This window comes from Stigmatopora argus, chromosome 13 (assembly GCF_051989625.1).
Source record: "Stigmatopora argus isolate UIUO_Sarg chromosome 13, RoL_Sarg_1.0, whole genome shotgun sequence".
Classification (NCBI taxonomy): Eukaryota; Metazoa; Chordata; class Actinopteri; order Syngnathiformes; family Syngnathidae; genus Stigmatopora; species Stigmatopora argus.
In genome coordinates, this window is record NC_135399.1 from 16,761,429 (window position 1) to 16,779,764 (window position 18,336).

An 18,336-nucleotide genomic window follows, 5' to 3' on the forward strand; every position below is an offset into this window, starting at 1 on the left:
AATTCCAGCAAGGTGGCGTTTCGCCTAAGCCTCGTGTCAAAGTGGCGGCCCGGGGGCCAAATCTGGCCCGCCGCATCATTTTGTGTGGCCCGAGGAAGTAAATCATGAGTACCGACTTTCTGATTTAGGACCAAATTAAAATGATAGATATAGATGTATATTATATTTTCTTATTTTCCCCCTTTTGAATCAATAACTGCAAATTTTTAATCATTTTTTCTGTGTTTTTAGTTCAAAAATCATTTTGTAAAATCTAAAAATACATTTAAAAAATTATGTTTTCCACTTTAATATGGAACATAATTTAAAAAAAAAATGGTTTCCTTTACGAATGAAAACCAATTATTAAATAAACGATTTTCTCTTAGGAAGAAAAAAAAGCTAAAATAAACACTTTTTTAGATGTATAAAAAAATGGAATATGCAGGGCTTTTGATCCAGTTCTTTTAATCCATTTATATAAAAAAAATTCTAAAAATTATATCTAAAATGGTCCGGCCCACATGAAATCGAGTTGACGTTAACGCGGCCCGCGAACCAACCCGAGTCTGACACCCTTGGCCTAAGCTGTCCTTTGTGAAAAATGGCCTAACTACCGAGAAAATGTTTGTATACATAAGCATTTTTCCCTGCTGTTTGCATTCCTTTTTTTGTGCTTCCATATCAAAAATTTACTGCACACGTGCTTATTGCGGTATTAGAGCTTTCAAAGCATAAAAAAATAAAATCAAAAACGCAATGGTCGTCATCCTCGTTTCTGCTTGCTAGTCCTCCAGAAGATGAAATGGGAGTTGAAGCCACTGTCAGGATATTTAATGAGAGGATAAGAGTCACATTGAGGAGAAGGAGCATTAGCCTTTTGAGTCATTAAATATTAAAAGTGTCAGGGGACCACAGCGGGGACCCTTTTCACCCACTTTCACACTGCGTGGTAATGGAGTTTTTTTGCCCAGGTACGAGCGCCCGCCCCCCAAAATCAGATTTCTGCTTTTGAGGATTATCTTGTGGCAGGGGTTCAAAGATTATTCACATTATTTCCTTCCTGTGCTTTTGGAGGAATAGGTCGTAGAGGATTAGACATTTTCAAAGTAGACTTAAACAGGAGAGGCACTCAAGTACTTGGTAGGGTGACATAATAACCTTCTGGTTATGTTACTGGTCGGAATGACCTTTTATAATAAATCAGGCAAGAAAGATAGGTATTATTTGGTGGTGTAATCATGCATTATTTGTAAATGGTTCATTTTAGTCCTTTGGAAATTAAACAAATATGTTTATGCATCCATGTAATTAAATCAAGGATAATTGATCACCATGAGCCAACAAAAAAAGCTAATTTTAGCTTTGGCGTCTCTAAATTGGTTTATGAGAGGCTGTAATCACTATTTATATAAATAAAAAAGATAGCCTTATTTATTGGTCATCTGGAATAACTATAATATGATATGGAAAACAAAATGCAAGGCATTATACATTACTGTAGGTGAAAACAATAATTTATAGCAAAGTACCAAGAGAGGGCAGCAAATAGAGACACTGTGCAGCCAAATTGTATGTAAAGTGGACGGCAGGTGGCGCTACAGTGTAGCACAATTTCAGGACAAATGATTTGCTTTCATTCTTAGGATCTCCCATTCCTCCTTGTCCCACCTGGGGGCCTCGTTGTCTGCAGGAAAAAAAGAAGTTCTCATAGGTAAGAACACAGGAAAATAGAAAATTGAGAAAAATATATTTTGCAAAATCTGCATTGATTTTCTTCTCTGTCCTCTTTCAGATACGACATTGATTGATTCCCATTTACTTTTCCAGCTGTTTGAATCATTTCCCACTCGCGGACTCACCAAAAAATGTATGTAAATCACTATTTTTTATTATTTCCCATTAAATGTAAATGTGATAGTACTTTTGCCACACTTGTGGTATTCTACAGCACAAAATATATATTTACATTGGGGCAAGAAATGACCATTCATGTAGATGTGTAAACTTTAGTCGGGATTTAGAAGGTCAAAGGTTCCACCATTGGTTATTTTATTCATAATATACATTTTTTTTCTTTTTTAGAACCATTTGAAGCAAAAATGTCTGCCTGGATTTGTCACTATTTTAGCATTTGTATCCAATGTAGTGGATATAATTCATTCATTTGTCTAAATTGTTATGTCTTATAAAAGTTTTGAGGAAAATAAAAAGAAGTTAAGAGTGTCTGGAATGGGAAATAGGCAATGGGGAGTACTTTTGGATTATATATCTCCTTCTGGTCAGGGGGGCGCGACTAAAGAAAAAGGTCTAAGATTGCACGGTGCGTATTGATCTGCAGAGTTCATAAAGTTACGGGATCTGCTCTTATGAAAGGCTATCAAGAATAAGCAGCAGAATCCTGAAATGCATGACAGGGAACAAAGCAGATGACAATCTAAGAATTATTCTGCTCACCAATCCATTACAAAATGGCAAATGAGGACAACAACACATTGACATTTAATCAAAACAAAGTATTCTGATCCGCAAGTGTAACAGTGTTTATTGATTTTAATGATTTTGCATTTCAATCTTGCAGACGTCAGAATGGGCTGGCATTCCACTTGAAGAAAGTTTATTATTACGGACATGTGATTGAAAAAAAAAAGTCCAGTTGCTCCAACTCTGCTGACCTTTATGACCTCAGAAAACATCACCCGCAGACAATCCGGTGAGTAAAGACACGGGTTTGATACTATCTGCTGTGACTCACGTTAGAAATATTTTCCTGATGCAATTACTAAAATAATTTGCTTTGGTGATAAACTGTGGGCTTCTGTCAAACAAAATTAGTCATTAAAAGTAGTCATTAGTTGAAGATCTTCTTCACCACAAAGTTGTTGAATACAAAAAAATTACAGTATAACCAGTAAAAGGTTAGCTCTGTATTGTCATATTTCATTTACAAGCTACATTTGGAAATAATCTGCCATGGTCCTATAAATAAATAAATAAAAAATATTAACTAGATGTATTGTAAACAAGAAATATCTTGGACGGAATATAAAGCGCCCTGCCGTCACGATCCCTCATTTGCATCCTCTGAATGAAAAAGTATACACAACTGACACAATGAAAGTGTATTTTTCAACGTTAAGTGAGGTATCTATCAAACCACCACATAGCTACGCTAATCTATTTTTCTTTTTCTTAATATATTACCAGTCCGAATGGATTCATAATTTATCTTGCTGGCCTCATTGGGAATCTTTCCGGAATGAAAAAGTGCGGCGGACTTTTATTGTGAGTGGAGGCAATTTACTTTGCAGTAAGCAAAGTCTCTTTATGATTGGTGAGTGCGCCAGAACGCCAGAAACGAGGTACAAACTTGTGAGTACGGCTTTCTGGGATCAACATCCCTCGCGGGCATCGGGAAGATGGATTTGCAAGTGAGTGCACACAAGGCACCATTCTTTGATTTGCACTTCTCTTTCCCTCAGACGACTTTAAACTCTGTTGATAAATAAATATGAATTGATTGCGCTCAGACGACCACCGTAGGGCTTTTATTCTTCCGTCTGCTGACTCTGACCACACATGCTTCAAAATGGCCGGCATTTATCATGGTGGCATATGAGGTTTCGTCTTGGGACTAACATGAGGAATATTTCCTTTTTTTTTTTAAACGTACTCATAAAATCCATATGGGTTTATTTCATTTATTGCTGTTACTCTGTTCAAGTACTGTAGGATGAAAAGATGTGGTCATTTTAAAATTCGATCAACATAAGCATCGATCGTTTAAAAAAATAAAAATTAAAAGAAGCAACTATGCTGAAGTTTGTCAGTTTATAAACAATTCTAGGAAGCGGGGAATCACTACTTTAAGAGATAGTGATGTAACCTATCTTTGTACGAGTTTGATAAATAAAGTTCTGGTTCTAAACAGAATGAAATGCATTGCTTGCCTATAAAAGTGTGATTCCCGTCAAGTATTCCAGAAATGCTAAACTGGAACAGTTTTTTTTAATGAGGAAGAGTCCTAAATTCATCATTCCTCTCATCTGATCTGCAAATTTTGATTCAGATATTAAAAGTGGAAATGAGCTATCAAACATTTAATGTGGCCCAAAGCATCCTAAATAAATGGAATGAATGACGTCTGAAATAAAAGAAATTGTAGAAAATGTATTTGTTCACAATTTTTTTTAAATCTTTTTTTTAAAATTGTTAACGAATGGAATAATTATTGCAAATTACACTTTGAGTTTTCATTTAGTTTGCTCATAATAACAGTTACATTGCCCTGGTGGTGGAGGCCTCATTTTATGTACCCGTACAAAAATATTTTGCTTTATAGAATCCATTTATTAGTATCTCAGTGGCCATATGATATTAGTTTGAAGGAAGTTACTAATGCGGCACTCTTGAAAGAAGCATCCTGGAGGAAGACTTGCTTTTCTGTCCACAACATTAAAAAGAACAGAAAAAAATGTTTGCGTTTTTTTTTTTTTCTTGTTCAAAAAGGTGTTTTATGAAAATGTCTTTATTGTATTCTCACTGGACTGGCTTGACCTAATGAACTGTGTAATGTCATTTTGGCTGCAAGTGAATAAATGGAAGCAATTTGAAAGTCAGTGTGTAGCCAAAAAGCAATGATAGTTGCACAGGATCTTATTTTGAAAGCAAAGTACAATGAAAACGCTTTACGTCAAGCTGGACCCAATGAAAAACAAGTACTAACTGCTTTGATCAAATCTAAAAATAATAAGCGTCATCTAAGATATTTGCCCGAGTGACCAAACAACCACATATGAAGGGTTAATTGTCACTTAGTGTGGATAAGCACATAAATAGTGATTAAAAAAAATGTTACAAACAGCCATTTACAGGAGCTTTGTATATAATCAAACTTACTTTCTTTCTTCCTCTGTTTGTTCTCAATACAGCTTTCTCAAAATGTACAAATTGTTGAGATTTAATCCATGTATGTCCCAGTTAACGATAACTTATCCTAATCATGGTGTAATTAAGATGGTAACATTTTGAATCCATCCATTCATTTAAATTATTGTAACTATTAACCCCAGTTTGAGAATCGTCTGCTTTAAAATCTGTTTATTAACACCAGGTTTATCATAGTCGTCGGCGTCCATTCATTTCGATGGGTGATGGTCATATAACCCTAACATTAATTATATTTGGATATTTCCTAGAAAAGAACTATCTGAGAACAAAAAAATAAAGTGTCATAATTCATCTGTTTTAGAGGAACAGCCATATCAGCATCATCGGCCAGCGTTGCGACCGCTCGCAATGGAGTCCACTCAAGTGCAGTCGGAAGGGGGCCTCAATGTTACTCTTACCATTCGTCTCCTTATGCACGGAAAAGTAAGTTATTCCACTTTATTCCCACAACTACAAGTAGTAATACAAAAAAAACAAATAATCCCCACTCACATGCATCCATCCCATAAAAAAATATTGTTTGCATTTAGTTTCACACTTGGTTAACCTCCCATCTCGCTATATTGTACAGGGTGAACATAATTGCTGCATTGGCTTGTTGGGATTTTAAGACCTTAGCTTTCATAAGGGGATTCATGGAGTAAAAAGCATTGCTATGCAATATTTGGAGAATTTTTCCTTGCGTAGGGACCGCCATATGGGTACATCGCGTCTTCGGTTCTTTTTCCTCTTGGCGTATTTCACTAAGGCTCAATTTCTGCTGAGGGTAAATAGGAGGATTCCACTTCAAAATATAAGAGTCGAAGGAAGCGTAAAGCTTATTTTGTGGTTCCGTCTCGGCATCAAGTCATTCTATCCAGTCGTCCATCTATTTCAGCTTATCTGGCCGGTTCAAGGTTATCGGGAGGTCAAGCTCGTCCAAGTAGAAATCAGCAGTCAATCACATATATACGCAAACTTAAAAGTCACATGGAATTGAATGGTTTTATTGGCATTAAACAAGTATAATGAGATTTAAAGCCTCACCAAAAAGTGTATAGGAACATAAAATAGTTGGTAGGAGGTGTCGTAGGCTGTCTTGGTGGCGAGTTTGCGTCTTCTACGTGATTGATTGAAGAGCATTGTTAGTTGAGGACATGAAAATTTGAATTCAAAGCTGTTAAAAAAAAAATTCAGAGCATCACGTTGTCATCGTGTGCTTAGTGGAGTCCGCCAATCGGATTCGTGGCCTTCGGCGTATGAAAGCAGTGATAAACTTGAAAAAGAGTAATGAAGAAAATTTAATGGATTGGTTGCTGTTTTGGGGCAAGATTAAACAAAAGCAAACAGGTTTTGACTTCATGAGCATTTTTTTGAATGCATTCAATGTGCAGATTTTCAGCTGCACTTTGTTTTTATTCAAGAGAGTCAGTTTTCTTTTGAGAAAACCTACATAAATGTAAATCAGCCTTCATATTGAGCTTCCTTGTTGTCCTTTTGTTTAAAAACAAGACCGAAAATTGTTGCGTGTACGCCTTTCAAAGTGTCAAGATAGAAAAGCCATGTCTCCTCAAAATAGAAAATGCATATCCATCCTTCACGCTACAATTGAGCGAAACGGAGTCAACTTATCTGACAAAACTTTATAAAAACACCAAAAGTAAATGATGAATTTGAGTGTTTTAAGAGAGGATAAAAATAAGAGAAACATAAAACGAGGCAAAGAGCCAAAATATGTACAAAATATACGACGCAAAGAGCCGCATGCAGCTCGAGAGCCACGTGTTCATCACCCCTGCAATAAATATAGTACAAATAAATAGATGTGGCATAATTTCCCCCAACCTTGACCGTCCTGAATTGTGGGCAAAAAAAGGGAAATCGAGGATAACCTTGATTTGGCAACTTTCTCACTTGGGCGAAAAAAATACCTGGTGAATATTTTATGAATATGAATATCTGCTCCGAGTAGACGGCGGCCTGCGGCTTTACTGTCACGCTGGATGTACTCTAACCCTTGCAGTCACTTAAGAGAAACACTGGTGTGTTGACACACAGCCAGAAATGTTTCTCTGACCTCTACTGCGCCACAGTCAGATCGTGATGAGTGTTTTCATGCAAATTCACTTTCCTGTATGACCACAGTGGGGGAAAATATATTCATATTTTGTACATTTTGCAGAGGACTCTGTGAGCTAACTCTATGATTGTCTGTGTTTTTTATTGTAGGAAGTGGGAAGCATCATTGGAAAGGTAGTTTTGTGTGTATTATTGATAAATAGTCATATATTTGGCACGGATTGTAACTGAATGTTTTATTTTATACAGAAAGGGGAAACAGTGAAAAAGATGCGTGAAGAGGTACATTTATACAACAAAGTGTTATATTTGCATACATTATCAATAGTTCTAAAAATGAGCACTTTTCAAACTGTTTATATGTCCGTGTTTTTGGTTTTGGGCTAAAAGAAACACTGATTTTTATTTTTTTATTTTTTTATGGCCCTTTGAATGTCAGTTCCGGCATTCTCATTTTAATTGTTTTGTTTCAGATTAATCATTTTGTAAAGTAAAAAACATTCTTGCATGAGTGTATAAAAAATAACCCTTGTCAGGGAAAGAAAATGTCAACTTCATATCTTAAGGCAACGATGTGCTGGTAATTGTAGACAAGTAATGATTTTGAAATGGTATTTTATAATTGCTGCCTTTTACGTCTTGTTATTATAGATTTAAATGACCACATGGAATATGCTGCCTTTTTTTCCAGAGCGGAGCACGAATCAATATTTCAGAAGGCAACTGCCCGGAGAGGATAGTCACCATCACCGGACCAACGGACACAATCTTCAAGGCTTTTGCCATGATTGCCTATAAATTTGAAGAGGTCAGTGCCTTGTGGCTTTAGAAAAAAAAGTCATTTGTAGGACTTTCTCCTCTGATAAAAGCTAATCATTAAAGAAAATGATTCCGTTTTACTTCATTTGTACACACAACAGCCACAGAATATCCTTTATTCCCTCCATTTCCTTTTTTTTATTGTATATTTTGAAAGTGCTGGTCTCCGAGATCTATTGTCAAGAATGTCGCTAAGAAAAACGAAAGCGCCAATGCAGCAATATAACACTGGTGTTCAACTATACTGACAGTTACAAGCAATAAGTTGATTTTATGAATTATTTAGAGCAGCTGACAGCAGAGTTGGGAATGCAAGGTGAAGTTGTTGTGTTCCAGGATATCATCAATTCCATGAGCAATAGCCCGGCAACCAGCAAGCCTCCGGTCACCTTAAGGCTTGTCGTGCCAGCTAGCCAATGTGGCTCTCTCATAGGAAAAGGAGGTTCCAAAATCAAAGAAATGAGAGAGGTGAGGACACACTACACTGTCAACATTATATTTATAGGTATGTATGTGCATGTGTGTGTGTGCGTGTGTGTATGTTACACAAAAATGTTTTTGTGAACCCCCCCATACATGATTAATGAATAAACTATCATCTCAGACAATTTCACTTCAAATTCTGCATCTTAAAGCATGCTTTTTTTAAGCAGAACATTACAATTCGTTGATTAAATAATGAAAACAAAATATCTCCAACTTGTTTTAGAAAATATTTCCCCTTCTTACAGAAATTAGCTGCCATATTTCATACGTTGGGTGCAGCACGATGCAAAATTATGCTTCAAAATTCATCTTTCTCAATGTGCATGTATCAAGTACAACTACAAAAAGTGTTTGCTTTTTGTTATTACGGTTAAAAGAGAGTTCATCAATTATTCAATCATAATTGTCCAATGAAATATTATGTAATTTGCAATTAATGTGTTGTTTAGGATTAGTTCAACTCTTTGTCTTTCTTCATTTGGTTTCAATGAAGATCACATTTTATAATCAATTTAAGACCTCCAAAATTTCCCAGTTCATTAATAAAAAAAGCTTTATAATTGGACATATTTCTTGATGTCATATCCCATTCAGCAGATAGCTGGTACCATCCCTGTTGTGTCGATTTCAGTAGGCGATCAGAGCATAACAGCATGAGCAGCAACAGCAACGACATGGGAGACATTTTCTCCTGCTCAATTAGCAATATGGCCTGTTATGGCACATTTATCGCGATATGAGCCATTATGCCACCATTTGTCGCCTCTCCGGTGGGATGCTGAAACACATTCCAAAACATTTGCAGTCCCTGAAATCCCCGATCATGCAAATGCCTTTCAACTCAAAACCCTCCATAATACCCTAGCAATAACGTAGAATTATAGAATTATATGAGCAAAAGTGTATAGAAATGAATAGAGGACCTGCGCAAGTTTGAGTTTATTTCCCTTGCGGGTGCTGCAGCCCGCGTTAAAAGTCGCTTATCGTAGTGGTGTTACCATTTGGAGAGATGGCTGCGTTTGGCGGTATATTAAGGTCACGGGGTGTGTTCAGTCCACAGGGGCGCAGGTTCAGGTGGCAGGTGATATGCTCCCCAACTCCACGGAGCGCGCCGTGACAATCTCCGGGACCCCAGAAGCCATCATCCAGTGTGTCAAACAGATTTGTGTCGTCATGCTGGAGGTAATCTCGCACAAATGAGTCCATGTTCCTGAATATATGCATGCTATAATATATTGAACTTTATGTGGATCGCAAAGCCAGTGGTCCATACTGCACAAAGTGATATAGAAAGGTAGTATTCGATATATCTACTTCCTAAACTGTAACAGTACAGTACTATTTGGTTGACTGGCCACAAGTTTAGGGGGTGCTCGGACGATTCGCCGAAAGACGTTTGGCCGACGGACGTTTGGCCGACGGACAGTTCGCGGAACGGACATTTCGCCGAATCGGGATTCGCGCGCTCGCCCCGCCCCCGGATCGTGTGTGTACATGTTTTTCAACCTTGGCCTGCGGGCCATATACGGCCCGTTACAGATAACATTAATTTAGGAATAACAAGGGCATGTACTGCCCCCCGCTGGGCATATTTCTAAATACAATGTAATTTATCAAACTGGGGATTGAGAAAAAACAAAACTAGAAGATTTATGTGAAATGTGCCCAAAGTGCCTTGGACAGACTAGAGGGCTTGGAGAACAATACCTGAAAATGCCATGGAACACACTTTTACTTCTAGTTTAATTTTAAATAATTTCCCATTATTTTAGGAAATATATATTCAAAATGATTTGCTGAGAACCTTAATTCAAAGATTATTCTCAACGTTTTCTATGCTGGTGTAAATTTTCTGGAGTAGGATTTCTGGATTTACAATTTCATTACAGTAGTACTTACTGTTACTACTACTTTATTTTCTCTATTTCTTCTGTCACGTACTGTTCTGGGTGATCTCCAAATGGCTACTACTTTAAACGCAAGGATAAAATAAAAAATATAAAAATTTGGCAGCACATTGTAGTACGTACTTGTATTTAGAAATATGTCCAGCTTGGGCAGTACATTATTCACAGTTATTCCTAAATGAATGTTATCTGTAACGGGCTGTATATGGCCCGCGGGCCGAGGTTGAAAAACATGTACACACACGATCCGGGGGGCGGGGCGAGCGCGCGAATCCCGTTTCGGCGAAACGTCCGTTCCGCGAACTGTCCGTCGGCCAAACGTCTTTTGGCGAATCGTCCGGTCACGGTTTAGGTGCATAGTCAGTTGGGATAGGCTCCAGCACCTTTAACAACTGACCCTAACAAGGATAAGCGGTTTTGAAAGTAATGTATAGTATAGTAGAGCATACCACACTACAGTATAGTAGAATATTCAAGGTCAGGCAGAACAACCCTATGGGCCAGATTGGACCCCCTAGCAGCCCCCGGACCCTATTTTTGACACATTTCGTGTGTGTGGTCCCCCTGTTCAGGTGATCTGGCAAAAGAATACAAAACAATTATAGTGTAGCGTGTTTTGCTAGCAATTTTTAATGTTCTAAAACCTCTCTATCCTTTCCATTGCTGTCCTAGTCTCCACCTAAAGGTGCAACAATCCCTTATCGCCCCAAACCTGCTTCCACGCCTGTCATTTTTTCAGGGGGACAGGTAAGTTAACATTTACACCATTTAGGAAAGGAGAGAGTTTAAAAAAAAGTAATATTTAAAAGAATCAACCATAAAAAGAGGCTTGTGATCCCAACCAAAATTGCACAACACGTGACCAAACCAAAGCAGGATTTATCTATTGAGTCATGAGAAATAAATGAATAAATAAAGTTTTCTAAGAAAAAAACAAAACAAATAACTGGGCACTCACCAGCCCAAACTAAAATGAGAAAAAGTTTGTGCAGCAGGCAGATAAAAAAAAAAAAAATAGCACATACACTTCCTTACCACTCCATATATTTTAGTGAGCTCAGTGAGTTACTTGAGTGATAATTGCTACCATCCAGGTAGGAAAAGATCCACAACTGACAGAAATTGTGATTATCAGGTCCTCTGGGCAAAGAGGTTAACGACAATCTAGAAAAAAAAAGTTCAAAAGCAAGCATTTCTTACATTAAGGGGGTATGTTAACATCAATGGTACATGTAATTTGTACATCTGTAAAGGCACAAAGGTTTACATACAGGTTTAGGGGCAACAAACTATATATTTTAATATCCACACATGTTTTTAGGGATATTTCAGCAAGACCCATTCTGCTTAGTGGCTTTGTAATAAAAAAATAAATAAAAGTGAGTGCTAGACTGGCCATTTATCACTACAGACCTGTCTTAGATTAAAGAAAAAAATGCTTGTATTTGACTGATTTCAATTCTTCTTCCTACAAAAAATATGACCTTGTTTTAGGAAAAACAAGCTTTCCCTACAAATAGGCCACAGAAGAACGACGTTCATTATTGATTATGTGGGCGGGCCTTGAAATAAGTTGTCCCTGGACTATTTTAACATCTCCTGATATTAATCATTTCTCTGTCTATTGAAAGATCACTTTCATGCCGTCTTTTATGAATAACTACTTTTATTCTTCCCCGCAGGCCTACACAATTCAGGGACAGTATGCCATTCCACACCCAGATGTGAGTTTTTATTCCCTTCTCATATTAAGATCATTAAATTATCCAAAAGACTTCCACAAAAAAAAGAGAGACAGCCCATTTCTGACATTCTTTAAAGTCCGTTGAAGATCTCATTTAGATTTCAAGCATTATTAAAGCGCGGTCGCCATATCAAAGCGCGAGTCAGCGTCGTGTCCCAGCCTCCATTTCGTAGCGTCCCATTTCTAATCAGCCGTCATCTATCCTTGTCGCGAAAGCATCTGAAGAGCTACCTCACGTCAGATTGACTAATTCAAATTTAGGCAGTGATGGATGAACTGGAAGGTGCTGATGGAAAGTACTATCGCTCAAGAGCAGACTTGACATCCTTTTCCACCCATTTAACGTCTGTAAAAGGAACCGTCGGAATTTAAAGCGCACACCTTCCCCTATCTGGTCCTAACAAAAAAAATCTGGAGAAAACCTCTGTTTTTGCGATTCACGGGGACGTAGTCCAACCAAACGACTAATCATCCCCATTGGAGCCAAGTCAGAGTCTAGAAAATTGCGACCTTCGTGGTGGAAACCTTTTCCCTTCTCTGTCCTTTTCATGTTTTTCCCCCTCCTCACCATCTTGAGTTGTGTTCCCACCTCTCCTCACCATCTCTACTTTTGGGTTTAGGGCATTGTGTTGGTGTCAAAAGTAACCTGTTAGTTGTACTTTCCCTCCTAACCCTTCAGCAGCTGACCAAGCTCCACCAGCTGGCTATGCAGCAAACCCCCTTTTCCCCTCTTGGACAGACCACCCCCGCTTTCCCTGGTACGTACCCACAAGACCCCGTAGATGTGTCCTTTTCTGTCCTCCTCCCGACAAACATTTGATCCTTTCCCTTCTCTTACCTTCCACCTTATCTCCTTTGTTTGTTTGTTTTCATTACGGCATGACTCGCTCTCAACTTTTTTCCGGAGAATAAAAAACGCAACACAGAAACATACGTAATACGATAATGTCATTAGTACGACGGGGTTAAAGGCAATGCATCCGTCCTTGAAAACACTTGAGGTTATTTAATTTACCGTATATGATTAAGGCGTAATCACATACCGAATCACTTAAGGATCGAAAGTGGACCTTAATGCGTCAACGTGGGGACGTGTCAAACGGTCAGTTTCATATCATGCACGGATGCGAGAGCATGTGAGGGCTATGTTCTTGTTACATTTTGTCAGTTTTACACATAAACCCAAATTTGACAAAGTCAGCTTGGGGAACTTGTTCAATAAGTCCATTTGAATCTTAAGAACAGGGGTCGGGAACCTTTTTGACAGAGATACCAATAAACAATTCATATTTTCAATTGAAAAATTCATTTTCAATTTTCAATTCATTGAGAGCCATACATATAATTCACTAAAGGTAAAAATACATGAAAACACGTGCATTTTTAGTCATTTCACCGCTTTTAAAGTAGAAAAAATCTTGAAATTATTTTGAAAAAATTGTTACCCTGATGCTAATCAATGGCATGCATGCATGCAGAAAGGTTTAATTAAAAAAATCTAAAGAGCCACATGTGGCTTCCAAGCCATGGGTTACCGACCCCTGCTTTAGAACTTCCATTGCTGGTTATTCTTTAGGTAATGTTACCACCAACTCATGTTGTCATTTCTAGGCTAATGTTCCTCCCTTAAGTCTATTTTGACCATCTGGAAATGAACTTTTTTGTTGTTGTTAAAACTTGTATGTGTAAACAGAACTTCAGCGAAGACCTACGGCTATGGACATAATCCACTTTCCAGATTGTGTAGTGACACTTTGCAAAAATATGCAGATCCTGAGAGAGTACAGAGTACTGTTTGCAGGCCTATTAGTTTTAAAAAAGCTTTTTTTGTGATTTAGCTCCAGGGGAATTTTTTTAGGACATACACTCCCCAAAACTTCAGTTTCCCTTGATTTGTTAAGTAATAGGTCAAGTTAGAGCCTACTTTTCCATACCCCTAATAGTACACTATTTTTGAGTAGTGGCTGTTTGTGGGCCCACAATTGTATTCTCTACACGCCAATTCTCAGCCAATCAACTTTTGAGCGAGTAATCAAGTTGCATGTGCAGCTCGGAAGCCAATAACCACCGTCTTGAAAATGGAAGATTGCCACGCTTCCGTCCGTCTTTTCACAACTTCTTCATTCTGTCCACACGTTCAAGTGGCCAGAAAATGCGACAAGCATTATTTCTCGACGTACAAGTAAAAGTTCAATTCTGGCCCGACATCGTAAGAGGATGGTGTACTTTTTAGTGATTGTTTTTGTTTTTTTGTTTGTTTCCATTCAGGTTTGGATGCGAGTCCACCAGCAAGCACCCACGAGCTCACCATTCCTAATGATGTGAGGACGCTTTCTAAGATGAAATTTTTTAGTTGACTAATAACAAATATTGAAGTTGTTTAGTACACATAATGACCAATATTTTTTTTGATTTCCAGTCCACATTTACAATGAGCCATTCACAAATTTGCACTTTCTTCGTGGATGAAGTCCTCAGCTACTTACTGAAAAACCTCCTTATCTATTTTATGCTCCTTATTTAATAATAATAATAATAATCGGACATAGGCCCTGTCGTCATTATCAACAACAAAAAAGCCTACTTGTAATCACACCCAGAAACTGCGTATGACGAAATTGGTGTTTTGATGTTTAACACCCAAGATGCCACAACTACTAAAAAAAATGCTACTGCTAAAAAATTGCTTATTGTCCATTAAGTTGAAGCATGTATTTTTGTGTTCCAAATTAGCCCGGTGGAGTACAAATACTTTCAAAATGTTCAACGTGTTTTGAAAGGTTTGCAAAGATCAAAGTTTCTTTTAATGTTATTTTTATGCAGTGTCACATTCTAGAAGTCAACAACGGGTTGCAAAAAATCTACGTGCAGTTTGGATGTATTGTATAAATAACAGTATGTACGTACATTTAAAAAAGCTTTGCAGCTACAGATGGGAAAATCCATTTAAGAAAATGCTGTTCTTCAGTTCCAGAACTGTTCAATTGAGCTTTGACTAACCTGAATATATTAGTGTCAAGGGCATACTGTTGCAAATCTCAACTAAGATACTGACATCCCAATTACCCTGATTTGCATCCCTATTATTTTACTTGACTCTACTGTCTGCTCAGAAAACTCCCTTTTCTTCCCCGACATTTCGAACACCTCCCATACAGAAGTTGTCTTCTAACCTGCCTGTTGTTATTCCAGCTCATAGGTTGCATCATTGGACGTCAAGGTACCAAAATCAATGAAATCCGACAAATGTCGGGGGCCCAGATAAAAATCGCAAACGCGATCGAAGGCTCATCCGAGCGCCAGATCACCATCACCGGGACGCCCGCCAACATCAGCTTGGCTCAGTATCTCATCAATGCCAGGTAAACGCACGGTGCTCCCAAACATCCATCCATTGGATCGTGACACAAACGCACTGGAAAAGGTGATCCAAAATTGAGCCATTGCTAATTTTTGATTAGCCTACTACAAAAATAAACATGGACCAGATCAAAATATCATGATACGTACATGTATAAAAATCAAAATTGTCCAGAGACAGCACACAATTGCCTAAATGGAAACTATGACCAACTTTGAATCCTCGGCAGTAAACAAGTCTCAGCCTCTTGTTTCCTGTTTTAATTATATTCTTTTTAAAGACGTTTCTGTTTTCCAGACACTCAAAACCGAGTCTGGATTTAATCTAGTGGATGAGAAGATGCGAAACAAATACAATTTACCACATTTATGGCCCCCTTCTCCCAGCAGGCTTTAAACAACCGCCACAATAAAATACGAACATAGTAAACAAACCCCCCATATAAAGGCTTCTTGGCCATTTTCACTACATAACGCCCACCTTGTCGCCCCATGTAAATCAACAAACGCAATGTATATCTTGTTTCTCGCTTTGAGAAAAAGAAACTCATTGATGAGACAAACCCGTTACAATAAAAGGCAGCGTTTGACTTCTAGTTAAAAGAACTGGCCAAAGAGAAAGTAATGACTGCTGCATCCCATATAATTGTCAGACTATTATATTTTATCTTCTTGTACGGGACTTTACTGCTTGGCTATTTTTGGTATTGCGCCTTTTTAACATTGTTTCAAAAAGGTGCTACAAAAACAACATCTTATTAGTATTTCTATCATTATTATTATATTATTATTTCCCATAATTCCCAACGGCAGGTTCAGGGACGTGGCCGCTATGTGGAATGATCCCTCGGCACAATGACAACATCCTGAAGTGGCCTCCCCCTTCCCACCATAATTATCAATGTACCCCTCCCCACCCCGTCATACCAAATTAGACAGACCAATGTTTGCATGCATTTTCCTGTTCTATACATACACTGTATCATTTACATGTTTTTTTGTGAAAACGTTTTTTTTTTACATTACTCATATAATATATGAATATTAGTTTCTTTATCAGTATGTTCATGACTGACCATCAACTTAAATGTCGCATCATTAAAATCCAATTTAAAAGTAACTCATCAAAAGCATTAAATAAACAAAAAAAAGCTAAATGTATTGACATTGTTATAAGTGTAGGATTTCTAAAACGCTTTTAATTTGTGAACCAATTGGAGGAAAATAAACTGTTTTGTCCCCCTTCAAGTCGATTTATAGATATAGGAAATTAGTCATGTTATTGAATTTACCAACGTGAATCATAATTTAATCCAAAACGTGCGTTCTCACTTTTTTTTGTGTTATTTTTTTTCTTTTGTACTGTTGTAGGTTGACATCGGAAGTCACTGGAATGGCCACACTTTAATTTCTACCCATCTTCCTTCTGAGATAATCCCACTCACTGTACCTTGTTGATTTACTACTCTGTATTAGATAGTCTTGATATTTAAATCCACTTTTACTGTAAATATAGTCTGAGATTATTCACATGGATTTAAAGCCACTTTCCCCTGGTCTTGGAAAGTTTGACTAAAATAACTCACTGCATTTTCTGGGAATGCACTGAAAGAAGTTGTGAACATTTGTTTACAGGATATTAAATTGTTCAAAAAACTGGAAATGGGCAATCACATACACGTATAATGCACAACTACTGTCAATCAAACTCTTGACTCTCTTGTTATGCTTATTTTGTATATGTTTAAATCATGTTAGTAGAAATATAATTCCGTTAAAAATGAACAACAGCTCTCTTTAAACTGTAACACAACATACGGTTAAAAAATGAGTACCTCGCAAATATTAGCGGAGACAAAATCTCAACGCATGCCAAAAAAATCAAAATATTCACCTAATAACGCAAAGCACCGAGTCATGTTACTAATACTACTATCAAAGCTTTAACTCAGGTATAAAGTTAAAGTTTTAACTTTTTCAGCATCCATACATCATCTTTGTTGAGTATTTGACAAGCCATTCAAAATTCGAAAATAAAATCGCCCATGACGCAAGCGACACGCTTTCTATGCAAGAGTTTCCCAAAACGCATGTTTTTTTCTTAGTTTATTTTTTTAAATATTTGAACAAATTCAATCCAACATAATCCTAAAATATACCCGTCAAAATGTTTGTTGTAAATCCAGTCTTAGCATAGTTACTGCAGCTTTGGCTCAGGTGATTTGTCGATTGTTACATTTCCACTCCAAGCCTGTAGAGGCCAGTATGTTTCTGGAAGAATGGTTTTCAAATTCCCGCTTTTTCTTCCAATTATTAAACTTCTCCATGTGCAACAATCTCCAACCATCAGCCAATTTAAGCTCCAATTACAAAAGGACACGACCGTATCCGTTACAGCCACGATGAAATTAAATCAAACGTAGCGTTACGGGTCTCTTGAAAGCCAGCGCCGTGAGACAATCTTCTGTTCGGTGTATTTAACTTTGATGGACATGCCAATCGGTGAAGGTCCCAAAGCGTTCATTTGGTCACATTTTGTTCCTTTTTCCGATCTAAATCTCTCGGCACATTAAAATCGAGTCTACCTTCTTTCACCACGTAACAAAGTGTACTTTCACCGTGATGTGTAATGATTCCGTTTGACATTTTAAACAGTCCACCTGTAAACATTTTAGGACAACCTGGTTAAGTGCCAGATGTGAGCTGAAAAAGGTCTCAGGAAGACATCGTTCAAATTGCTTTTAGCTTAGCCTGACCCTAAACTGTCAGGTAAATTCTTAGAAGTCATTAGCTGTTGTGATAATGTATTTTTCGTTTTTTAAACGTGAACTATGAGACACCTTTTTGCAAAACAGGGTTAGGATGCAATTTTTTTTATTTATTGTGGCGGATATCCATGCAGGTGGTGTCTCAAAATGCGTGGTCTTGAGAGTTTATTTTAATTTATTTTACGAGTTTGCATAGAGTTTTGTCACGGTACCGATACGTTCATCGCGTGCTACCAAATGATTGAATGAACGTCCGTAAAATGTA

At 37.5% G+C, this 18,336-nt stretch overlaps 1 protein-coding gene across 2 annotated transcripts; it reads left to right on the forward strand.

Moving 5' to 3' along the window:
- Positions 1–5,235: 5,235 nt before the first annotated feature.
- On the forward strand, positions 5,236–16,875 carry pcbp3 (poly(rC) binding protein 3). Of its 2 annotated transcripts, none has more exons than XM_077616950.1 (12): positions 5,236–5,352; positions 7,138–7,161; positions 7,237–7,269; positions 7,679–7,795; positions 8,143–8,274; positions 9,346–9,474; positions 10,872–10,946; positions 11,882–11,923; positions 12,623–12,701; positions 14,212–14,264; positions 15,136–15,305; positions 16,675–16,875. In XM_077616950.1, exons 1-12 carry the CDS (start codon positions 5,278–5,280, stop codon positions 16,709–16,711), a joined length of 966 nt encoding a protein of 321 aa, XP_077473076.1. In that variant the 5' UTR covers positions 5,236–5,277; the 3' UTR covers positions 16,712–16,875. The 2 variants fall into 2 exon arrangements, with proteins under 2 accessions (XP_077473076.1, XP_077473077.1); XM_077616951.1 differs by lacking the exon at positions 16,675–16,875 and adding an exon at positions 16,117–16,263.
- The last annotated feature ends 1,461 nt before the right edge of the window (positions 16,876–18,336 follow it).